Source organism: Hypanus sabinus, chromosome 2, assembly GCF_030144855.1.
Source record: "Hypanus sabinus isolate sHypSab1 chromosome 2, sHypSab1.hap1, whole genome shotgun sequence".
Classification (NCBI taxonomy): domain Eukaryota; kingdom Metazoa; phylum Chordata; class Chondrichthyes; order Myliobatiformes; family Dasyatidae; genus Hypanus; species Hypanus sabinus.
In genome coordinates, this window is record NC_082707.1 from 14312534 (window position 1) to 14338057 (window position 25524).

Genomic DNA, 25524 nt, shown 5'->3' on the forward strand with positions numbered 1-25524 from the left:
TGATTCTGTTATAGTTATTGGCTTTAAGTATGCCCACAAGAAAATAAATTTCGGAGTTGAATATGGTGACATATATGTACATTGATAATAAATTTACTTGAACTTTGGGATGCCAGTAACTTCAAATATGTGACAACCCAGCCTGATCCAGGTTTATCCCCTGATCTGTGCGGTCACAGTTCCAAGCTGTGGCTGCAGTCTAGCAAGTTGCAAGAGAGCTTTTGTTTCACCTTGTGAGCAAGCCAGGAAGAGTGTTGTATCTGCTTTCTTACTGAATTTAGCATTTCACTCGAAAATCATGGGTAATTGAAAATCAACGAACTGCAGATACTAGAAACTTGAAATAAAAACACGCACCAGTTCAGGCAACATTGCTGAAAAGTAAGGTTAATATTTCTGATAAAATTCTTATCTCAACTTTGAAAGTGAAAAGACAGATATTGAGTTGCTGAGAAGTGGGAGATGGGAATATCTCTGGCGTGAAGCCATGTTTTCCAGGTGATCCCAGTGTTCACAGATCTGATTAATAGAAAGGGAGAGCGAGAACAATGGGACAAATTAAACAATGAAATGCAGATGAGAGCTGCGGCTGAAGCAAAAAGGAGAATTTTGGAGATGCTTAGCAGATAAAACTATATGGGAGAAAACTGAAAACTTTATGGATCATTTCTGTTCAGTCTGCAAAGGTAATCCTGAGCCTCAAATTGACTGTTGCTTCCATTCCAATCTGTTTGAACCTCTTACCCTGTTCCACAGAAGCCCAAAATAAAATAGGATAGCACCTTGTCTTCCGTTTAGGCATTTGAAGCCTTCAAAACCCAATATTTTAAGTAATCAAATGTTCTTGTTTGTAATGCAAATTTTTCCACAGATCTGAGTTCACAATAATCTGAACTGTTATCACCTGGGTCATTTCAAAATTTCAGTGCTGAACTAATGAAAAAATATTTCAAGTTGTTTTTTGTATTGCTTAAATTTATTAAACACCTTAAAGAACCATGTAAAAAACTTATTCAAAAAGCAAGCAGCTATTATTGAACTATTAATTTGGTACAAGTCTGTCATGGACAGTACCAAGCCCCGCTGCAAAAGGAGGGGGGTTGGGCATGGGGCAACCAACCCTATCCTGTTAAAACCCAGTGCTACTGTAACACCAACAGAAGCTCCAAGGACCCTGGGAGAGGAAGGGAGGAGGGATCTAGAAGGTGTGCTACACCTGGGGACAACTTGAAAGTCTGGGGCCCAGGATAGAGGACTCTGGTGAGCTGCTGTTAGCTTCCTATTCTCCAGTAGTGGTGATAAGCTTAAGAGGAATATTAATTTGGTACATAATGTGCTGAAGAATTGGAAGTAGTGTTGAAATGAATGTATTTTTATTTGACAGTAGTAAAGTGTACAGTGGGCTTCCTAAAAGACAATATGGCCTGCTGTAGGCATAGGGAGTAGTTTTGGAGTTTGCAGATGGTACAGAACTTACCCTAAGTAAAAACAGATTGTAGTAAGACATACTGGTAAATGAACGTTCAACTAGCAGATATAATTCAGATAAAATAAATAGAAGAGAAGGCTTCAGAACTTAAAATAATGTGTTAAGTGAACAGTTGAGAAACAGTTCTGAAATGTGATGTAACAATGGTTGAATCAGGTTTGATCATTGTGTAACCCCCTGGGTCGCCTCAGGCTCGCTCAGCTCGTTCTCGTCTAGGGGGAGCAGTCGGCCCCGCCAAACTGGGTAATCAACTTGTGTGGATGCTGTGTGATGTCCCCGCCTCACCAAAGAACAAACAGGACACCATATGCGATTAAATGATTACAGTTTATAAAGATTACTATAACTGATTAATAACCATACAGTATATATGAAGGAAACGAAAATGAAGAAAAGGTGCCAAACTTATCAAAGTCCAAACCACTTTGTGCACAACCGTTGGAGCTCAATTACTGAAGTCTTCTGGCCACCATTCGATCCCCTCCGAATTCCTCGACTTGCAGCTCAGGACCATCCAAAGTGGTCAACCAAGCACATCTAGCTTCATCTCCTCTCCTCGGGGTACCTCCTGGCCTTGGACCCTTGCTTGGGGTCTGTTCCTCGCGCAGTTTGCAGCATTGCGTCCTCTCTCTCTCACCCCCTCGCGCCGATCTCCCCAAAAACCTGCCAACAACAGCTTACAGATTCAGAAGCAAGAACAACATTAATCCCAATTGGTTGACAAAGGAATACAATTCTCATTATCAGTAAGTTTTAACCCAAACAAGCTTCTAGCACTCTCGCAACAAAGAAGCATTTCTACTTTTAACAAAAGAAGCCATTTTGATTAACATACGCAGCAACAAAGAAAAAGAAGAAACCCCCCCCTTTACACTCTCCCCCCAGCAAATAAAAGTCATGTCCTCACGACTATTAAATAACTCGCCCACTCTTCCTGCCAATACAAACCCTAACCCAAGCACAAACAGTGACATTGCTCCCCAAAGAGTAAACCTCACACCCTGTTCCTCAGGCGCTACATAGGCCAACTTATCTGGGAGCTTCCTAACCCTCTGAGACCTCCGTACCCCCTTACCTAAACCCTTCAGGCTCGGACACAACTGGGGATACCTCGGGCGTGCTACCAACTCCTCTCTCAACCTCTCACTCATGCCCCCCACTGCACACAGCTAACCCTCCCCACTACACCTGACTCAGTGGGAGAAGGGCCAAAGGTCTCTTCCTCAATCGAGGGAAAGTCAGCAAAAGGCAGCATGTACCACACATCCAGCACATCATCCTTCGAATCCGTATTCTTCCTCATTTCTGCGATCGGTAGCTGCTGTGTGATGTCCCCGCCTCACCAAAGAACAAACAGGACACCATATGCGATTAAATTATTACAGTTTATAAAGATTACTATAACTGATTAATAACCATACAGTATATATGAAGGAAACAAAAATGAAGAAAAGGTGCCAAACTTATCAAAGTCCAAACCACTTCGTGCACAACTGTTAGAACTCAATTACTGAAGTCTTCTGGCCACCATTCGATCTCCTCCGAACTCCTCGACTTGCAGCTCAGGACCATCCGAAGTGGTCAACCAAGCACATCTAGCTTCATCTCCTCTCCTTGGGGTACGTCCTGGCCTTGGACTCCTGCTTGGGGTCCGTTCCTTGCCCAGTTTACAGTATTGCGTCCTCTCTCTCTCTCTCTCTCTCACCCCCTCGTGCCGATCTCCCCAAATGCCCGCCAACAATAGCTTACAGATTCAGAAGCAAGAACAACATTAATCCCAATTGGTTTACAAAGGAATACAATTCTCATTATCAGTAAGTTTTAACCCAAACAAGCTTCCAGCACTCTCGCGCAACAAAGAAGCATTTCTACTTTTAACAAAACAAAGAAGCCATTTTGATTAACATACGCAGCAACAAAGAAAAAGAAGAAACCCCCTTTACAATTGTGTATGCATTAACACAAGAGATTCTGCAAATGCTCAAAGTCCAGAGCAACACACACAAACGACTGGAGGAACTTAGCAGGTCAGGCAGCAACAATGGAAAGTAATAGCTGATGTTTCAGGCCAAGACCCTTAAGACGGTAGGTATATCGATTCTTGGGTAACCAATTCTGAAATTTATGGGGAAGAAGCGGTGGTGTGGCATGAAACTGCACAGTACTCTTGTTGACAAGTTTAGAATACACTATCAAAGGATTTGGTAGATTTCAGTTCTGCCATCAAATTCAAGTCAGAGGTGAAGTGTCTGGTAAATATATTTCTTCAAAGTAGGATCAGCTTTCTAGATCATATATGATTCTCCTGGTTCTGTAAAGTTGATTTTACAGTGAAGCAATTTGCTAAATTGCATATTTCTGATGATAACCCAGCCATACTTCAGGCAATGCAAGCTGTGAACTGTCGATTAGGGTTGGTGATGTCTGAATTAAATGAACCAAGTTATGGGAGAATGCATATTTAATCTTGAATCTGTTTGGCTTTGTTCTTGCTATGCCTGCACTTGCCAAGAAAATCAGCATTTATAAGGAGAAGCACTGTCGACGTTTCGGGCCGAGACCCTTCTTCAGGGCTAACTGAAAGGAAAGGTAGTAGGAGATTTGTAAGTCGGCTGGTGTGGTATACTCTGTCCGCTGCTCCTGGTGTGGCCTTTTATATATTGGTGAGACCTGACGCAGACTGGGAGACCGTTTTGCTGAACACCTATGCTCTGTCTGACAGAGAAAGCAGGATCTCCCAGTGGCCACACATTTTAATTCCAGGTCCCATTCCCATTCTGATATGTCTATCCATGTCCTCCTCTACTGTCAAGATGAAGCCACATTCAGGTTGGAGGAACAACATCATATATACCGGCTGGGTAGCCTCCAACCTGATGGCATGGACATTGACTTCTCTAACTTCCGTTAATGCCCTTCCTCCCCTTTTTACCCCATCCCTGATATATTTTGTTCCCCCCTCTTTTATCTATCCCATCTAGCGCATCTACCCACCCTCTCTTTCTGCCCATCACTCTGCCTGTTCTCCATCTCCCTTTGGTGTTCCCCTCTCCCTTTCTTTCTCCCTAGGCCTCCCATCCCATGATCCTTTCCCTTCTCCAGCTCTGTATCACTTTTGCCAATCACCTTTCCAGCTCTCAGCTTCACCCCACCCCCTCCAGTCTTCTATCATTTCACATTTCCCCCTCCCCTCCTGCTTTCAAATCTCTTACTATCTTTCCTTTCAGTTAGTCCTGAAGAAGGGTCTCGGCCCGAAACGTCGACAGTGCTTCTCCCTATAGATGCTGTGTTCCACCAGCATTTTGTGTGTGTTGCTTGAATTTCCAGCATCTGCAGATTTCCTCGTGTTTGATCTTCCACTGCTTTTCTTGGATAAGCGTAACTTGTTTATTAAAAAATAAGTTGAAGATTCGCTAATCATCTGGTGTACTTTTATTCCTCCTGGCTTCTCCTGATGGCTAACTGCTTGCAAGTTAATATGCCAAGACAAATGTTTATCGTGTTGAATATTTGTTACACTTCTCCCCTTTTAAAATAAACTTCCCTAAATAAGGATATATTGATCCACCACTCATCAATTGGTATTGCTGCCTTGTCTGAGCTTAAAATAATTTATTCAATGTTTCCCACAAAGCATGGAAGATGTGGGATTTCAGTGGAGTCCGGTCGTATATTCATGTCTCAGTCCTGTCTTTATTTTCATTATTACAAAATTGACAATGCATATATTGCCCATTCCTGATGGCCCTAAATGTAGTGATGTGGTTTCATGAACATTTCTGCCACATGGCACTGAAGTGGTTACGTTTATTTCATTGTGTTGGAATCACCCTCCCTGCTGCTCTTTTACTTTATTGGCATCTTGAGGCTATCAGTATTCCTTTGTAGGGAAGTTTTTGTCTGTCTTTGCTGTAATTCCTTGGACTCTTAATGAAATGGTTGAAATTACAGATTTATATAGCAATGAATGAAGAATTGTGTGAGCTAACTTAAAATAGGTCAATGGATTTATAAAATATAAAAGGAATTTAAGGATATGGTGAACATGCAGAAAAATGGATTTGACATTTGACATTTGCGCCCTCTCATCACCATCTGAGATTCTACCAACAATGGTTGTATTGTCAGCAAATTTATAGATGGTATTTGAGCTGTGCATAGCTACACAGTCATGTGTATATAGAGTGTAGGGCAGTGGGCTAAGCACACACCCCTGAGGTGTGCCAGTGTTGATTGTCTGCAAGAAGGATATGTTATCATCAATCCGTACAGATTGTGGTCTTCCAGTTAGGAAGTCGATCCAATTGCAGAGGGAGGTACAGATTCTGCAACTTCTCTGTCAGGATTGTGGGAATGATAGTATTAAATGCTGTGAGCTGTAGTCGATGAACAGCATCCTGACATAGGTGTTTGTGTTGTCTAAGTGGTCTAAAGCTGCATGGATAGCCATTGAGATTGCGCCTGCCATTGACCTATTGTGATAGGCAAATTGCGATGGGTCCATGTCCTTGCTGAGGCCAAATGGTCTAATTCTACTGCTGTGTTTTATGGTCTTATGGTCCTATTCACTCTTGGTTGCAAGTGAATAATTGTTTGAGCACTGATCAGGGGAGTACTGAGGAGCTATTGATAATATTAATTTCTGGTGACTCCAAAGTAGGTGACAGTTTTCAACCAACATCAGCAGGAAGAAAGTGTAATTGTTGGCAAATTAAACAATATACTGTTGCAGCCAAGTAGGACTAGCTCTTCAATTTCAGTTCCTATAAAATAATTTGGTAATTGGGTTAGCTTCTGCAAGTGCTTACAGCTTAGGAAACATTGGGCAGAACTTTCTGTAGCAAGTAAACTTTTCCAATGCCATACATCTCTGCAATATCTTGCATCAGAAATTATTGTCAATACAAAATGGAAATTAGTGTAGCTCCATCAGCTGAAGTTTTGGGGTGTAACATTCTTGGAAAATGTCTCTGCATCACCTTAACCAGATTAGAGGATGGTGAAATGAATGGTGCGAGTTCTGAACAATGTTGTTGCTTAACTAGTGAACTTGATGTTCTGTAATTAGAATTAGTTGAATTAGACATAGAAAGAAAAATAATTACTGGATGAATAGTGAGAAAAAAGAGAAATATAAAGCAAAAATAATAGGTTACAGATACTTATACATTGTGAGAGTGTAGTGCCTTGAAAAAGTACTGAGCTCCCTCAACTATTTTCACATGTCCCATTTTCTAAATTTGAAATACATAAAAATAGGTTTTATTGAGCAAAACATTGTGCATCTTAAATCAAAAGAAAAATTCCAAAACATGTCAACAGTTTACTAAAAATGAAAAAGCAGAATTTTGAGGTTGAAAATGTATTCATTCCTCCTATAATTACAACGCTAACTTTCTTCATGTATAATACTGTGACAACTCAGAACTTATTGATGTAGAAAGTTGGTGGATAACCTGTTTTCACTGAATTGTTAAGAATAAATACACACTCTCTGTAAGGTATAGTTGATTTTCAATAGACCACCAAACCAAAATTAAGACAAAAGAGCATTCAAAGCGGATCAGGGAAGTGATAATGGACAAGCACAAACTTAGGGAAGGGTACAAGACTATCTCGGAGCACAGTGCAGTCCATCGTGAAAGAGTGGAAAAAATGTGAAACTACAGCCACCCTGCCTAGGTCAGCCACCCCTCTAAACTTAGTTGCCAAAGAAGCATGGCACTTTAAGAGAGGCTACTCTGACACCAGCAGTCACTTCAAGTGAACAGTAGTAGTCAGTCGCTGCAACTGACTCCATAATCTCTGAGGTTGCACAAAATTGGTATTTTTGGAAGAGTGGCAAGGAAAAAGCCCTGACTTCTATTAAAAAAAAATGATTTGTCTGTAAAGATTTTGCAAAGCATTGTTTAGAAGATACTGTGAAGATGTGGAAGATCTTGTGGTTAGATGAGACTGAAGTGGAACTTTTTGGCCTCAACACTAAGTGGTACATGTGGTATAAATCTAAAACTGTGTCTCAGTCAAGTAACACCATCCCAATAGCAAACTATGGTGGAGGTAGCATCGTACTACAGGAATACGTACAAAATACTGGAAGAACTCAGCAGGCCAGGCAGCATCTATTGAAAAGTGTAAGCAGTCGACCTTTTGTGCTGAGACCTTTCTTCAAGATTGGAAAGGAATGGACAAAGTTAGAATAAGAAGGTGGGGGAGGGAAGGAAGAAGTACTAGTTGGCAGGTAATAGTTGAAACTGGGAGGGGGATGAAGTAAAGAGTTGGGAAGGTGATTCCCCATTCTCTTGCTTCCATGGTCTTCTGTCCTCCCCTATCAAATTCCCCCTTCTCCAATCCTTTATCTCTTTCACCAATCAACTTCCCCTATTCATGTGCCTGTCCAGATATATTTCAAACATTGCAATTGTACCCACCTCTACCACTTTCTCTAGCTATTTATTATGCCTATCTACCACTCTTTGTGTAGAAAAACCTGCCCTTCAGGTCTGCTTTAAATCATTCCCCTCAACCTTAAATGGATGTCCACTAGTTTTAAACTTTCCTACCCTAGGGAAAATTCTTTGCCTATGGCTTTCATGATTTTCATGCACCTCATAAGGTCTTTCGTCAGCTGTCGCCTCTGCAGAGAAAATAGACCCCATGATATCCAAGCTTGCCTTGTCTTGGAAGCATCCAGTTGTTGTAAGCTTACCTTATTTTTTTTAAACTTGCAATAATTTTCCAACGGAGAACAATATTAATGCCATCTTTTGAAAGTTAGTACAGTGTTTTGGAAATTTCTTGCTGTTTGTGTTGTCATGTACATGCAACCCTGTAAAAGTATCAGCAGCAATAGAACACACCTGGAGTCTGGTTTTGCTGTTAAAACACTTTTATTACTAACTGCGTCATATAGTAACTTAAGCCAGGTAAATCAAGAGTTAATGGTGTTATGCATATATAGGTGTAAATATATAAATCCCCAAAACTTCTTCAAGCTTAGATGGTAAGTGATAGTCTTACGATGGTGTGTAAGAAAAGTTCAGTGCAAATACACAGGTTAATTAATGCAAGATGTTTGTAATCCAAAAATGAATGTTGTGACAGGTTCAATGACAGCAATACAAAATAACAATAGCAGACGGTTTTATCTCCGAAGTTGTTCCATTCACACACAAAGTATCACCAACAGTGATCTTTAACGGATATCCTTTCAACAAAAGTGGTACCACACCCGAATTCAGCTACGGGACATCTCAAAGTGGTGGCCACAGGATACTCAAACAGAATCCACGTATGGATTATCACCAACAGCAGTTTATCATAAAGGGGACCATCTTCAAGGGAACCACCACACAGGCAAGGGTTGACACACCGGTAGATTCCACAAGGTTACTCCAATCACACACAACGTGATAGCCACTTGTGCAGTTCCACATGAAATAACTCCAACAGTGATTTGCCACAGGGGTGCCTTTCTTCACCCAGACAAAGAGTAAACACACATATGGTATTTCACAAAGGTTTTCCCTTCATCAGAGAAACCACTGTTGTGGGAGACCTCAGTCCGGTTCGGGAGCAGCATCTCCAACACAATCGCACTGAGCACGGGGGCCCCCCCAGGGCTGTGTGCTCAGTCCACTGCTGTTCACTCTGCTGACCCACGACTGTGTTGCAACACACAGCTCGAACCACATCATCAAGTTCACCGATGACACGATCGTGGTGGGTCTCATCAGCAAGAACGACGAGTCAGCTTACAGAGAGGAGTTACAGCGGCTAACGGACTGGTGCAGAGCCAACAACCTGTCTCTGAATGTGAGCAAAACAAAAGAGATGGTTGTTGACTTCAGGAGGGTACGGAGCGACCACTCCCCGCTGAACATCGATGGCTTCTTGGTAGAAATAGTTAAGAGCACCAGATTTCTTGGTGTTCACCTGGCGGAGAATCTCACCTGGTCCCTCAACACCAGCTCCATAGCAAAGAAAGCCCAGCAGCGTCTCTACTTTCTGCGAAGGCTGAGGAGAGTCCATCTCCCACCCCCCATCCTCATCACATTCTATAGGAATTGTATTGAGAGCATCCTGAGCAGCTGCATCACTGCCTGGTTCGGAAGTTGCACCATCCAGGATCGCAAGACCCTGCAGCGGATAGTGAAGTCAGCAGAGAAGATCATCGGGGTCTCTCTTCCCGCCATCTCGGAGATTTACACTACACACTGCATACGCAAAGCAAACAGCATTATGAAGAACCCCATGCACCCCTCATTCAATCTCTTCTCCTTCCTGCCGTCTGGGAAAAGACACCGAAGCATTTGGGCTCTCACGACCAGACTATGTAACAGTTTCTTCCCCCAAGCTTTCAGACTCCTCAATACCTAGATCCTGGACTGACACTTTACTGCCCTATTGTCCTGTTTATTATTTATTGTAATGCCTGCACTGTTCTGTGCATTTTATGCAGTCCTGGGTAGTTCTGTAGTGTCGTGTAGTTGTGTGTTTTTTTTTTCTTTGTGTTGTTTTTGTGTTTTTTACGTAGTTCAGTCTAGTTTTTGTACTGTGTCATGTAACACCATGGTCCTGAAAAAGTTGTCTCATTTTTACTATGTACTGTACCAGCAGTTATGGTCGAAATGACAATGAAAGTGACTTGACTTGAAGTGACAATCACACTTTTGTAGCCGAGTTGAAACAAACTCACCCTTATGGGCTACTTGGAGAGAGAGTCCAAATGGTGATCTCTTTGTCACTAGATTTCTTCTGTTTCAAACCTTCCTCTCCTCTCCTCTCTTCCTGCAAATTTGTTCTAGTTGCAGAGCTTGTGAGAGTCATTTATCAATACTCTGGATTGATCTCAATTCACCCCTTCTGGGCTACTGAAAGTTTAAACCAGCGACCGACTCACTGGTGTCTTTCATTGACCGAACCCATCCTGACTAAGCTGTGTGTGTCTGTGACCGTCCTTGTAAAAAGTAAACAAGCTGCAGAGAAACCATAACATTCGATTGTCCGTCAAATAACTCCTCACCCTCACCCTCTCCTCAGTGTCCAAAAGTCAGTCTCATTCTCCCGGCATTTTATTAAAGTGGCAGTCCACAGAAAAAATGTACCCTAGGGATACATAACAGTATTGTGAGTCTTTAAAATGATTTAATTTGGATCCCTATTTTCTAAGTTGTGTACTTTGCACCCTCCGCCCCATTTTTCATTTACTTTTTATTTATTTAGAATACAACACTAAACAGACCCTTTCAGACCAACAAGGCATACCGCACAGCAACCCATTGTTTAACCGTAGCCTAATCACAGGATAATTTACAATGACCAATTAACCTTTAGACTGTGAGAGGATACTAGAATGTATAAACCCCTCCAGACAGTGGTGGAATTGAGCTCTGGACTGAAGCACCCCGAACTGTTGTAGGTTACCCTACGCTACTGTGATGCCCTGTGTGATTTAATCTTGTACCTTAAGGAGCAATTTATAGTTCTTTATCATTATGTTGCATATTCAGTGTAATGGTATTTATAATATTTCAAATGCATAAATCACCTTGTTGCTTTCATTTGAACAGGCGATCCTTGTACTGTCTCATCTCAGCTGGAGCTGGAAGAAGCTTTTCGCCTCTATGAGCTGAATAAGGACTCGGAATTGATCATTCACGGTGAGCTGAAATTCTTTTAGAATTTTAAACTAATATTATCCCGTAAGTGCTCTCTTATTATCCATCCCTATAGTTGATCTTGTTATTATTGTAAGACTTGAAATTTTGTTCATATTTGAAGGTTCAAGCTTGCATGAGCCTTCAGATTTATTCAAGGGAGAAACTGGATCTGCAGTTGAAGTTATGATTTAGTTATAGAAAGGTACAGCATAGAAGCAGGCTCTTCAGCCCATCTAGTCCATGCTGAACTATTTAAACTGACTACTCTCATCGACTTGCACCTGGATCGTAGCCTTCCATACCCCTACCATCTATGTACCTATCCAAACCCCCCTGAAATGTTAAAGTACAACTTGCATACCCAACTTCCGCTGGCATTTTCCACATCCAGGACCCTCTTAGTGAAGAAGCTTCATGTCATGTTCCCCTTAATCTTCTTACCTTTCATCCTTAACTGATGATCTTTAATTGTAGTCCCACCCAACCTCAGTGGGAAAAACCCTGCCTGGATTTACCCTATCTATACCCCTCATAATTCTATATACCACTATCAAATCTCATTCAGGACCCGTAGTGCATGGTCAAGAATAATGCATTCCATTGACTACCTAGCCTGTTTCTTTCAATTGTTAAATTATTTTTACAACTATCACTTAGGGAGTGAATTCCATAGTTTTTGTTTGATTCATACTGTGATCCTGCTGGAACAAGCAATGTGGGCAACTGCAACTGGGCTAATTAGATAAAAATGTTAAATTTATTCTCTTTCAGGAAGTTTTGAATTCTTGGGGATTGAAGCATTTATAAAAGTCATGGAAGAAAATGTAATAAATTAATTGAATTTTATTAGTCTGCTTCCCTTCTGAGTAGATTGAACAAGGAAAGAAGAATGACAATGCAGTATTTCTGTTGTAACTTTTTTTAAAAGGTATTCTGTTATTGCTTGATGAGTTTCTTATTCCTCTGTTTTATAGCTTACTGTCTGATCCAATTTTACTTACAGAAGTTTTACTGCCACAGTTTCACGGTTTCTTTTTGAGGACCTCCATCTTCCCACCTGTTAGGGGGTAGTACTATTTAGGGAAAAAAAAGCACATTACCATCTGTACAGGATAATCTTGATTATTTCAATAATCCACTGTGACCGAAGTATTATAGTCACAAGCACATTGTGTAATAGGAAGTGCAATTATTCCGATGAAATATAAAAGTTCTTCCAGGAAATTATAGACCAGTGAGTCTTACTTCAGTAGTTGGTAAGTTGATGGAGAAGATCCTGAGAGGCAGGATTTATGAACATGTGGAGAGGTATAATATGATTAGGAATAGTCAGCATGACTTTGTCAAGGGCAGGTCATGCCTTACGAGCCTGATTGAATTTTTTGAGGATGTGACTAAACACATTGATGAAGGCAGAGCAGTAGATGTAGTGTATATGGATTTCAGCAAGGCATTTGATAAGGCACCCCATGCAAGGTTTATTGAGAAAGTAAGGAGGCATGGGATCCATGGGAACATTGCTTTATGGATCCAGAATGGGCTTGTCCACAGAAGGCAAAGAGTGGTTGGAGATGGGTCATATTCTGCATGGAGGTCGATGACCAGTAGTGTGCCTCAGGGATCTTTTCTGGGACCGTTACTCTTTGTAATTTTTATAAATGACCTGGATGAGGAAGTGGAGGGATGGGTTAGTAAGTTTGCTGATGACACAAAAGTTGGGTGTGTTGTGGATAGCGTGGAGGGCTGTCAGAGGGTGCAGCGGGACATTGACAGGATGCAAAACTGGGCTGAGAAGTGGCAGATGGAGTTCAACCCAGATAAGTCTGAAGTTGTTCATTTTGGTAGGTCAAATATGATGGCAGAATATAGTATTAATGGTAAGACTGTTGGCAGTGTGGAGGATCAGAGTGATCTTGGGGTCCGAGTTCAGAGGACGCTCAAAGCAGCTGCACAAGTTGACTCTGTAATTAAGAAGGCATATGGTGTATTCGACTTCATCAATCGTGGAATTGAATTTTTGAGTCGAGAGTCCATGTTGCAGCTATATAGGACTTGTCAGACCCCACTTGGAATACTGTGCTCAGTTCAAGTCGCCTCACTACAGGAAGGATGTGGAAACCATAGAAAGGGTGCAGAGGAGATTTACAAGGATGTTCCCTGGATTGGGGAGCATGCTTTATGAAATCAGGTTGAAAGAACTCAGCCTTTTCTCCTTGGAGCAATGGAGGATGAGAGGTGACCTGATAGAGGTGTATAAGATGATGACAGGCATTGATCGTGTGGATGGTCAGAGGCTTTTTCCCAGGGCTGAAATGGCTGCCACAAGAGTGCACAGGTTTAAGGTGCTTGGGAGTAGGTACAGAGGAGATATCAGGGGTAAGTTTTTTATGCAGAGAGTGGTGTGTGTGTGGAATGGCTTCTGGCAACAGTGGTGGAGGCAGATATGATAGGGTCTTTTAAGAGACTTTTGAATAGGTACATGGAGCTCAGAAAAATAGAGGGATATGGGTAAGCCTAGTAATTTCTAAGGTAGGGACATGTTCAGCACAATCTTGTGGGCCGAAAGGCCTGTATTGTACTGTAGGTTTTCTATATTTCTTTCTACATTAGTGTTATGTAAACATGAGAGGCAAAATTGGGTGCAATAAATTTATTCCTTGAAATTATTTGGACGCAGCCTAATAGAAGCTTAGTGTTCTCCATCTTACCGTGTTCCCCAGTGGAGCTAATGTGCCATGATTCAGGACGTTTTCAATGACAGGTGTGAAGAAAGGATCATTCAAGACCCAAATCACCCCAACCCCAATCTATTCCAGCTGCTACCATCTGTAAAACGGTACCGCAGCATAAAAGCAAGGACCAACAGGCTCTGGAGTAGCTTCTTCCACCAGGCCATCAGAATAATTATCTTGTGCTGATTTGAGTGCATTTCTATCTTACATTGACTTTTCTATTTATTATAAATTACTATGATTGCATGTTGCACGTTTAGATGGAGATGTAACATAAAGATTTTTCCTTATGTATGAAGGATATAAGAAATAAAGTCAATTCAATTCAATTTTGTGAGCAAATGGGCCTCTAAAAAGGATTCGCCCCCTTGGAAGCTTTCATGTTTTATTGTTTTGCAACACTGATTCACAGTGGATTTAATTTGGCTTTTTTTTGACACTGATTAAATGTTGTCAAACAATAAAACATGGAAACTTTCAAGGGCGATGAATACTTTTTATGGGCACTGTAGGAACAGCCTGAGAAGGGCAGCTTTTGTACTTCCTGTGAATGTGTGTGTTTCCTCCCACACCCCGCATGCTGGTAGGTACGTGGCAAAAGAACTGGGAGTAGGGCTTATGGGAATATTGCAGAGCTACAGGGAAATAAGGAAGGGAAGATTGTGCTGATTGGGTTGCTTTGTTGTGTTTCTCGCTACACCTGTTTCATACTTGAATTGTATCAGAATTTGGTACTATCATACAGATTCCTCCAACATCACTGAATAAGCATCGGTGAATTATGTTAATGAGTTGAAGGTGTAGTAGTTCAAAGTAAATCTGTTTCCAAAATACATATATGTCACCCTGAGATGAATTTTCTTGTGGGCATTCACAGTAAATACAAAGAAACACAAAAGAATCAATGAAAAACCATACACAACAGAGATGGACAGACAACCAATGTGCAATAGACAACAAGCTGTTCAAATACAAAAATAATAAATATAAGAACACATGTTGTAGAGTGTTTGCAAGTGAGTCCATTGTTTTTGAAATCAGTTTAGTGTTGGGGTGATTGAAGTTATCCCCTCTGGTTCAAGAGTCTGATGATCGAAGGTTAGTAACTGTTCCTGTAGGTTCTGAGGCTCTTGTACCACCTCCCGATGGCAACAGCAAGAAGAGACCATGACCTGAATGGTGTGGGACCTTGATTTGTTCGATGGTGGGGAGTAGGTTCAGCTTCTGAAATTTTATCAGGCTTGGAGTTGATTACAAAGTTAATTACACTTTCTATTATATAATGTATTATTCCTGTTACCTGTGAATCATGTACAGTACTCAGATGTGTTGTTGAAAGTCAAATAGGGTATGTCTACTTGATCCTAACTAGATGTTCCTCTCCACAGTGTTTCCCTGCATCCCAGAACGGCCAGGCATGCCTTGTCCAGGTGAAGATAGTAAGTGTTTAATTTTCCTTGTTTGGTTAATTCTCAAATCAATGTTCAATCTCATATGCTGAGATAATTGAAACTCCTCAATGCTCAGAAGGTCAGGCTACATCTGCAAAAAAAGAAATAACTAACATTTTGGTGAATTATTTTCTACCCACAGATGTCGGCTGGCCTACTGAATATTTCCAACATTTTCTATTTTTATCTTAATTGTCAACATCTGCAACTTATTTTTGATTTTCCTCTTACTCAATGCTGAGATTTTTAAATAATACTCATCCATCATTGTATTTCCCTTTGGAGTCAATGCTATGGTTCTATTGGCTTCAATGCCCCTTGGGCAAGTTACTGAATTAAAAGTTGCTGCAAAGAAACCAGTTTTGTCCTACAATAATGCTAACTATACTGTTCAAAAGTTCGAAGTAAATTTATTATCAAAGTGTGTGTGTGTGTGCATGTGTATATATATGTATATCTCACCATATACTACCAAGAGATTAATTTTCTTGCGGGCATCCACAGTAGATACAAAGAAGCACATGAGGATCAATGAAGAATTGTACAAAGATGAGCCAACAGTCAATGTGCAAGATAACAAAATATGCAAATACAAACAGGAGAAAGAAACCAAAGTAATAATAAAAAAACAAGAAATAATATTGAGAAAATGAGTTGGAGTCCTCAAAAGTGTTCAGTGTTGGAGTGAGTGAAGTTATCCACTCTGATTCAGGAGCATAATGGTTGAAGTTAATAACTGTTCCTGAACCTGGTGATGTGAGACCTAAGGCTGGAGTAAAGATCACACCTAAGCTCTTGGCCTTGCATCACATTCAGTTATAATTATTAAGAAACTTGCAGTTTGTCTTTCTGTTTGTAAATAGTAATTTTAAAAAAGTGATCAGTCTTTGTTTAGAGAATGTCCTGGAAAAATATTAAGTTTTAGGTGTTTAACACAAGCATCTCACTCTAAAAACCAGATGAGGCTGGTTGCTGTTGACAGTGTTAGCTTGTGGTTGCTTATAATACCAAGGCTGTTGGTGGCTCTGCAGAGCTGAGCATTTTTGAATACCTGGAAGGTAATGTTGTGTTTTTGGATGATGTTGCTAAAGCAGAGTGTGCATAATGTGACGCTGAGGAGTAGATCCTTGGCAACACCAGGCGACAGATACTGGAGGAAGAGATCTGTCGAGGTTAATAAAGCAGACAAACATTTATCAGACAAGTCTATTAGCCTAAATGGCACAGACTTGTTTCTGGTGTGTTCATATAAAGTGTAGATACATGATGGCTTTAGATATTGATGTACCCTTAGTGGCCACTTTATTAGGTACACCGTACGTCTAGTTAAGGCAAACATCTAAACAGACAATCACGTGGCAGCAACTCAATGTATAAAAGCATGCAGACATGGTCAAGAGGTTCAGACTAGACATCAAAATGGGGAAGAAGTGTGATCTAAGTGACTTTGATCTTGGAATAATTGTTGGTGCCAGATGAGGTGGAATGGTGAAAAAACAAAACATGGCAATTCTGTGGGTGAAAAACACCTTGTTAATGAGAGAGTTCAGAGAAGAATAGCCAGACTGGTTCAGGTTGACAGGAGGATGACAGTATTTAAAATAACCACACATTACAGCACTGATGTGCAGAAGAGCATCTCTGAACATACAATGTGTCAAAGCTTGAAGTGCGTGGGCTACAGAACTGAAAGATCAGGAAAATACCCTTGAACCACTTAATTAGGCACAGGAGGTTCCTAATAAAATGACCACTGTATGTATTTGTGAACTGAACCTGTAACATTTTTCTATTAAATTGTATCCCCATAACCTGCTGTAACTTCATTCTTAATACTTATTGGTTTGAGGAACTGACTACACTTTAGTGCTGAGGATCTGAGTTCTGCATATGAAATCTGATAACATTTTGTTTCTGTGGCTATGAAACTTGGAATTGTTGTCACAGTCATTCAATCCATCTGGCATGGATTTCATTTTTTAAATATTTGACTGAATCTTAAATGATGGCAAAACTGCATTGCCCATAATGCCATGCAGAGTCTATCATTTTATTATTAAGAGTTTTCCCTTAATACGGGATTTAATTTACCTTTAGCTAATTTGAAGCTGTACTTGTCACATGCCCTGCAGGGTTTACCTTTTCTACCTATTACCTTTTCACCTTTAATGCTGAAACATTGACGTGATATCAGGTTTTCCACAAATTCTAGATTATTCTTGAGAGGGTGGAAAAGGATGCCTCCCATCTGTCCCATAATTACTTTGACCCCATAACATCTGGCAAGAGCTACCATAGCATTAGGACAACTGCCACAAAACCTGGGCTCATCACTTGTGAAGCACCAGCAGCATCATGCTGTCTACTTTTTAACTTGTATTGTAAATCCTATATGGCAATGCTATATGGCAATTTTCTGCAATATATTTTATCTTTTGTTAATTTATTTGTGGTAATATTACTTTGTGTATGAGTTATATGTATTATGTTGTGCACCTTGGTCTGGAGGAACATTATTTTGTTTGTTATACATTTCTATGGTTGAATGACAACGAACTTGAATTTGAAAAATGAGGGAAGTGGGGTTGAAGGAAAAGTGGAAGTACCATCTAAGACCCTCAACACAGAAAAGTCTGTTCTTGCTGTAGCATGCTGTTATGTTTCAAAATGTGTACTTCAGTTTCCCAGCTGTAAGTTTAATTTGCTGCAACAGGAAGAGGCTGAAGGAACTCAGTTGTCCATGGAGGGAAATTGACAGTCAACATTTTGGATTCAAGTCCAGATTCATTATCATTCAACTATACCCATCTATAAAGCTAAACAGAACAGCTTTCCTAGACCACATTGCAAAACACACTGCATGTGTTACACACACAAAATAATATTAACACAGATAATAAAAATATTTTGTAGATATACAAATTGATGTAAGGAGCATATATGACATATACAGCCACTGGTGCTGTCATAAATAATGTGTATTTGTGGTAACAGGGTATTCAGGAGTCTCAGCCTGGGGTGAAGAAGCTGTTGCCCAGCTTATACTCAATACCTTCTACTTGATGCTAGGAGGTCAGAGATTATGGGAAAGATGGGAGGAGCCTTTGGCAAAGCTGAGGGCTCTGCCAGCACAATGATTGCAGGGTTTTGTGGTCAGATGCCTTGCAGTTCCCATACCAGACACTGATACAGCTGGTCAGGACTCTTGAAGATGCTCCGGATGGAAAACCAAATTGCCTCTATCTCCTCAGAAATGGAGATGTTACTGAGCTTTCTTGACTAAAGTGGTGGGTCAAGACCATTGTCCAATGTAAATTATACTTAGGCCCACAAAAACTTTAATTTTTTTGCATCATTTTCAGAATCAATATACAGACGAGGTGCTCGTCGCTGGAGAAAGCTGTACTGTGTAAATGGACATACTTTCCAAGCCAAAAGATTCAACAGAGTGAGAATTACTGATATCTCATTTTAAAGTGTCCCCATCAAGCTCAGAGATGGAGAATGTAACAATTTTCCCCCACTTTAATACTTATTTCATCTTCATGATCAAGATATAATCTGGATTACAACTGGTCTGGGTTGGTGAAAGGTTTAACAGACTCCTATTTACAAGTGGTAAATTCAGTGGCCAGTTTCACTCTTTGAATCAGTATTAAAACACAGCATAAATTAAAGCTAAGCCTGCTAGAGCTAATGGAGTAAGCATTTTAACTTGTTTATTTGTGGAACTGGTTAAGCAGCATCTATGGAAATGAATGAACAATCAAAGTTTTGGACTGATACCCTTCTTTAGTACTGGAAAGGAAGGGGAAAGCTGCCAGAATAAAAAGGTGGAGAGAGGGAAAGGTGTACAAGCTGGAAGGTGATAGTTGAAGCCCAGTGAGTGGGAAAGGTAAGGGGGAAGAAGGAATCTGATAGGAGAGGAGAGTAGACCATGTCAGAAAGGGAAGAAGGAGGGGCACTGCAGGGTTTTGATAGGCAGCTGATGAGAAGAGGTAAAAGGCCAGAGTGGGGAATGGAAGGAGTGGGGGTGGGGGGGGGGGGGAGAAATTAATGGAAGTAGAAATTGATGCTCATGCCATCAGGTTGGAGGCTCCCTAAACAGAAAGTGTGGTGATGCTTCTCCACCCTGAGAGTGGACCTCCTCTTGGCAAAAGAAGAGGCTATGAATCAACATATTGAAACGGGAATGGGCATAGGAATTAAAATGCTTTGGCTACTGGGAAATTCTGTTTTTGGCAGATGAAGTGGAAGAGCTTGACAAAACATACCACAACTTACATTGGGTCTCACCGATGTAAAGGAGACCCCATCAGGAGCACTAAAGAGAATAGAGTTGCAGGTGAAGTATTGCCTCATCTGAAAGGACTGTTTCAGGCTCTGAGCAGATGTGAGGGAGGAGGTGAATGGGCAGGTGTAGCATTACTACCACTTGTAGGGACATGTGCCAGGTGGGAGATTAGAAGGGGGTAGGGACGAATGGACAAGGGGATCATGAGGGAGCGATCCCTGTGGAAAGCAGAGAGTGGGTGGGGAAGTAAAGATGTGTTTGACGGTTGGGATCCTGTTGAAGATGTTGGATAGGTTAACCTACGAGGAGTATTTGATGACTCTGAGCCTTTAATTGCAGGAGTTGAGGAAGATGAGGGGGATCTCTATGAAACCTATTGAATCTTGAATGCTGAGATAGACTTGAGAGAATGTTTCCTGTATTGTGGTCTCTTGGACCAGAGGGCACAGCCTCAGAATCAAGGGGCATCCCTTCAGAATAGATAGGAATTTTTTTTAGCCAGAGGATGGTGAATCTGTGGAATTCATGGCCACAGATGGTCATGCAGACAAGTCATTGGGTATATTTAAAGCAGAGGTTGTTCTGGTCTAATCAAGAACCTAAGACATAGGAGCAGAATTAGGCCATTCAGCCCATCGTGTCTGCTCCACCATTTGTAAGTGTATTAATGGTGCAGGGAGAAGGCAAGAGAATGGTTTGAGAGGGATAATAAATCAGCCAGGATGGAATGGTGGAGCATTCTCAATAGGCTGAATGGCCTAATTCTGCTCCTGTGTCTTAAGATCTTAAAGTCTTAATTCATTATAACACTTGGCCAGATCCTGAGTTGATATAGGATTGTATTTCAATGATTTTCAATAAATATTTTCTTAGATTTTGACCAGACACTTTGAGATAAATGCTTGCCTTACTTTCTCTGGAGGGGTCAGTTAAGTGTATTGATTCAGGCGCGAGTATATAGGGTTTCAAGAGAACTGAAAATATTTATGCATGCTTCATTGTTTTATATCTTGCCACTGATGTGCACTGATACAAAGTAAAGCATTAAAATCAAATGAAAATTAAAAAATGCAGTTGTTAAAAATCTGAAAAGCAAAAATTGCTGGAAACACTTAGTAGGTAAGGCAACATCTGTAGAGAGAAGTAGAAAACCTATTCCATTAAATAGAGGAGAAGGGTGCAAATTAGGGGGACGGTTACCCATCCATAATAAGAGAGTGGAATGGGTTCAGGAGAAGACTAAGTTAAGTATTTATTTCATCGAAATATTTGATTTTTAAAGTAAAAATTTACCTCATTCAACACTCAAGCAAAAATTGTGTTTTCCACCAGTTAAAATGTTTTGAAATTAATTTGGGTTTTCAGCTATAATCTTTAAAATGTTATTAGTAGTATAGTAACCAATGTGCCTTTTCATTTCCCTCCCTTTAGCGTGCACATTGTGCTTTTTGTACTGATCGGATCTGGGGCCTAGGTCGTCAGGGCTATAAATGCATCAACTGTAAGCTTCTGGTCCATAAGAAATGTCACAAGCTGGTCACAATTGAATGTGGACGCCACACTGTAAGTCTGTTTATCCTTTTAAATATATTTTCAAATTTTAACTCAATTCCTGTTTGCTCACGGAGAGAAAAGTGGCTCAAATTAAAATGGCCCCTCATTCAGGTAATCTTGATTTGGCAAGAAACACATTGCTTCACAGGCTGCAGGATCTGTTTTATGCAAAAGCTTTGTCGATTGTTATGAATCAGCAATTAATGGAAGATGCTGAATGAGCTGTCCAATGTCAGAGTAACATACTGTACAAAATGCTGGAGTAACTTAGAAGATCAGGCAGCATCAATAGAAAGGATTAAACAGTCTACAGGTCCTGATGAAGACTTGTGGTCTGAAATATTCCTTTATTCCTTTCCAAAGACGCTGACTGACCTGCTGAGTTCTTCCAGCATTTTGCATGTTACTCTGGATTTTCAGCATCTGTAGAATTTTGTGTTTATGCCCAACAGCAGTTGATTTTATTTGCTTGTTACCATTGTTCTTAAATATGACACCAAATGAAAAATATTTAAATCAAATTGGAATTTTAAAAACTAAAGCATTCCCATTGATTTCATGAGAATTGTTTTCTGGGGATAAAAGCCATGTTTTGGTGCAAACTATATTCCAGCTCATGATAGCAGTAAATTATAAACACAAGAGACTGTGTAGATGCTGGAAATTCAGAGTAACACATATAAAATGATGAAGGCATTTCACAAAGAACAACCTTTATACAGGTGTTATGCCCAAAATGTGAAGCGATTTTTCAGATGAATGTCAGTATTATTATTCTCCGGTTTATCCTTTGTTTTCATTTATTTTCATGGCTCTTCTCACTATCAGATTATATGATGATGAAGTGGCTTCAACCAGAAATAAATTGTTGCAGACATATTTTCCTGTATGGATAGTTCAATGACTGGTGCCAGTGATTGTGACAAGTCTCTTTGTTTAATTGTGCATTAAAATATTTGTTACTGATAGAAGCATTTCTTTCAGAATTTCTTTAGCCAGATGGTGAAATCTGTGAAATTCATTACCACAGAGGGCTGTAGAGGTCAAGTCGTTGGGTATATTTTAAGTGGAAGTTAGGAGGATGGTGTTCAGATGGATAATAAATTGGCAATGATGGAGCAGACTCCATCATGGCTGATTTAGACAATAAGACATAGGAGCAGGGTTGGGCCATTCAGCCCATTAAGTCTGCTCCCGCCATCCCATCATGGCTGATCCCAGATCCCACTCAACTCCATTCACCAGCCTTCTTGCCATATCCTTTGATCCCTTGACCGATCAGGAAACGATTAACTTCTGCCGTAACTACACCCACGGACTTGGCCTCCCCCGCAGACTGTGGCAGAGCATTCCACGGTTCACCACTCTCTGGCTTAACAAAAATCCTCCTCACCTCTGTTCTAAAAGGTCGCCCCTCCGTTTTGAGACTGTGCCCTTTGGATACCCCCACTATAGGAAACATCCTCTCCACATCCATCCTATCTAGTCCTTTCAATATTCGGTAGGTTTCAATGAGATTCCTTCCCCCCCAACATTCTTCTAAATTCCAGTAAGTACAGGCCCAAAGCGGCCCAACACTCCTCATATGTTAACCTTTTCATTCCCGGAATAATCCTCGTGAACTTCCCCGGACTCTGTCCAATGACAACACATCCTTTCTGAGATATGGGGCCCAAAACTTTATTATCCCTTTCAAACCCAAGCTTTAAGACAAGGGTTCAATTCTTGCCACTGCCTGTTTGTATGTTCTCCCTGAGACTACATGGGTTTCTTCCTCATGCCTCGGTTTCCCCTCACATTCCAAAGATGTATGGATAGGAGTAGTAAGTTGTGGGCATGCTATGTTGGTGCTGGAAGTGTGGTGACAAGTGCAGGTTGCTCTGCACAACCCTCGCCAATTTGATTTGCCACAAATGACACATTTCTCTGTAATCTTTTTAAAATCTTTAAGTGGTCAAATTGTAGGTTACTGTTTCTGTTGGTTAGTCATTGCAGACTTGTATCGAGTTATAGAGAAGTAGAGCACAGAAATAGGCCCTTCAGCCCATCTAATCCATGCTGAAACCAGTTAAACTGGCTACTGCCATTGACCTGCACCAGGACCATAACCTTCCACATTCCTACTATCCATGTAGCTACAGTATGCAAACTTCTCTTAAATGATGAAATCAAGCTCATGTGCACCATGTGCTGGCAGCTCATTCCACACTCTTTTTTTTTAATAATTTTTTATTGCATTTTTAAATGATTACAAAGTATGAAAAAACAATGTATATAACCCATACCCCCTCCCCTTAACCCCTCCCCCCTAACTACCCCATAGAAAAAAAAAGAAAGAAAGAAAGAAAGAAAGAATGCCTGGTGGTTGGAAGATCTCCACATGCTCCATGGAGTTCGTAATAATTTTAATATGTATATTTATTTCTTTCCCCTAATAACCAATTGTTTCATCTTAAAAGCATCTATATATTTAATCCTGTCTTTTGTAAATAAGGGCTCCAAATTTTCAAAAATGTTTCATATTTATCTCTTAAATTATAAGTAATTTTTTCTAATGGAATACAACCATAGATTTCTTTCTTCCAAGAATCTATACTTAAATGTGTATCCAATTTCCAAGTAACTGCAATAGCTTTTTTGGCTACTGCCAGTGCAATTTTTATAAATTCTTTCTGATACTTATTTAGTTTGAGTTTCGGTTTTATCTCTTCAATATCACCTAGTAAAAATAATATTGGATTATGAGGAAATTGTGTTCCTGTAATTTGTTCCAGTAAAAGTCTTAAATTTGTCCAAAATGGTTGAATTTTAGAGCAAGACCATGTCGAATGTAAAAAAGTACCAGTTTCCTGGTTACATCGGAAACACTGATCCGATAAATTTAGATTAAATTTTTTTATTTTTTGTGGTGTAATATATAATTGATGTAGAAAATTATACTGCACTAATCTTAACCGAACATTTATTGTATTTGTCATACTATCAAGACATAGTCTTGACCAATTTGTTTCTTCAATTTTAATATTCAAATCACTTTCCCATTTTTGTCTTGACTTATGGACTCCTTGCTTAATTACCTGTCTTTGAATCAAATTATACATGCAAGATACAAATTTTTTGATATTTCCTTTTTGAATTAAAATTTCTATTTCATTAGATTTCGGCAATAACATTGTTTGACCTAATTTTTCTCTTAAATAAGCCCTTAATTGAAAGTAACAAAATAAAGTGTTGTTTGATATTTTATATTTATTCTTTAATTGTTCAAATGACATTAATATACCTCCTTCAAAACAATTCCCTATATATCTAATCCCGTTTTGAATCCAATTATATAAAAGTTGATTGTCCATTGTAAAAGGAATAAGTCTATTTTGAATTAAAGATCTCTTTGCTAATAAAGATTTTTTTTATCTCATCATCAACATTTATCTTATTCCATAAATCAATCAAATGTTTTAATATAGGAGATTCTTTCTTTTCCCGTATCCATTTAATTCCCATTTGTATATAAAATCTTCTGGTACATTTTCTCCTATTTTATCTAATTCTATTCTAATCCATGCCGGTTTATCTTTCTCGAAAAAAGATGCAATAAATCTAAGTTGATTTGCTTTATAATAATTCTTAAAATTTGGAAGTTGTAATCCTCCTAGATCAAATTTCCATGTCAATTTTTCCAACGATATTCTGGACATCTTACCTTTCCAGAGGAATTTCCTCAGATATTTATTTAACTCTTGAAAAAACTTCTGGGGTAATTGTATTGGTAATGATTGAAATAAATATTGTAATCTAGGGAATATATTCATTTTTATAGTATTTACTCTACCTACTAATGTTATTGGTAATGCCATCCATTTTTCAAGATCTTCCTGAATTTTTTTCAAAAGTGGTAAGTAATTTAATTTGTATAAGTTTTTTATATCATTATCAACTCTTATACCTAAATATTTTATACCATTTGCTGGCCATCTAAATTGAGTTATTAATCGACATTGATTATAATCTCCTTTAGTAAGAGGCAAAATTTCACTTTTATCCCAATTTATTTTATAACCCGATATTTTCCCATATTCTTCTAGTCTATGAGATAATTTGCGTAGTGAATGTAATGGATCTGTTAAATAAATTAGAACATCATCAGCAAATAAGTTAATCTTGTATTCTTCCTGATTAACTCTGAAACCCTTAATATCTGGGTCCATTCTAATTAATTCAGCTAGTGGTTCTATTGCCAACACAAACAAAGCAGGTGATAGTGGGCAACCTTGCCGAGTTGATCTTGTTAACTGAAATGATGTTGAAATTTGACCATTTGTCACTACTTTAGCTTTGGGAT

The 25524-nt window shown here is 39.6% G+C and overlaps 1 protein-coding gene across 2 annotated transcripts in view; it reads left to right on the forward strand.

Moving 5' to 3' along the window:
- prkci (protein kinase C, iota) overlaps positions 1-25524 on the forward strand; it is a 136409-nt gene that overhangs the window by 49787 nt on the left and 61098 nt on the right. For both annotated transcript variants that reach the window (XM_059992226.1, XM_059992234.1), the window contains exons 3-6: positions 11062-11151; positions 15272-15322; positions 18697-18782; positions 21060-21191. In XM_059992226.1, the coding sequence (XP_059848209.1) occupies positions 11062-11151; positions 15272-15322; positions 18697-18782; positions 21060-21191 (359 nt within the window). The remainder of the gene's footprint in view (positions 1-11061; positions 11152-15271; positions 15323-18696; positions 18783-21059; positions 21192-25524) is intronic.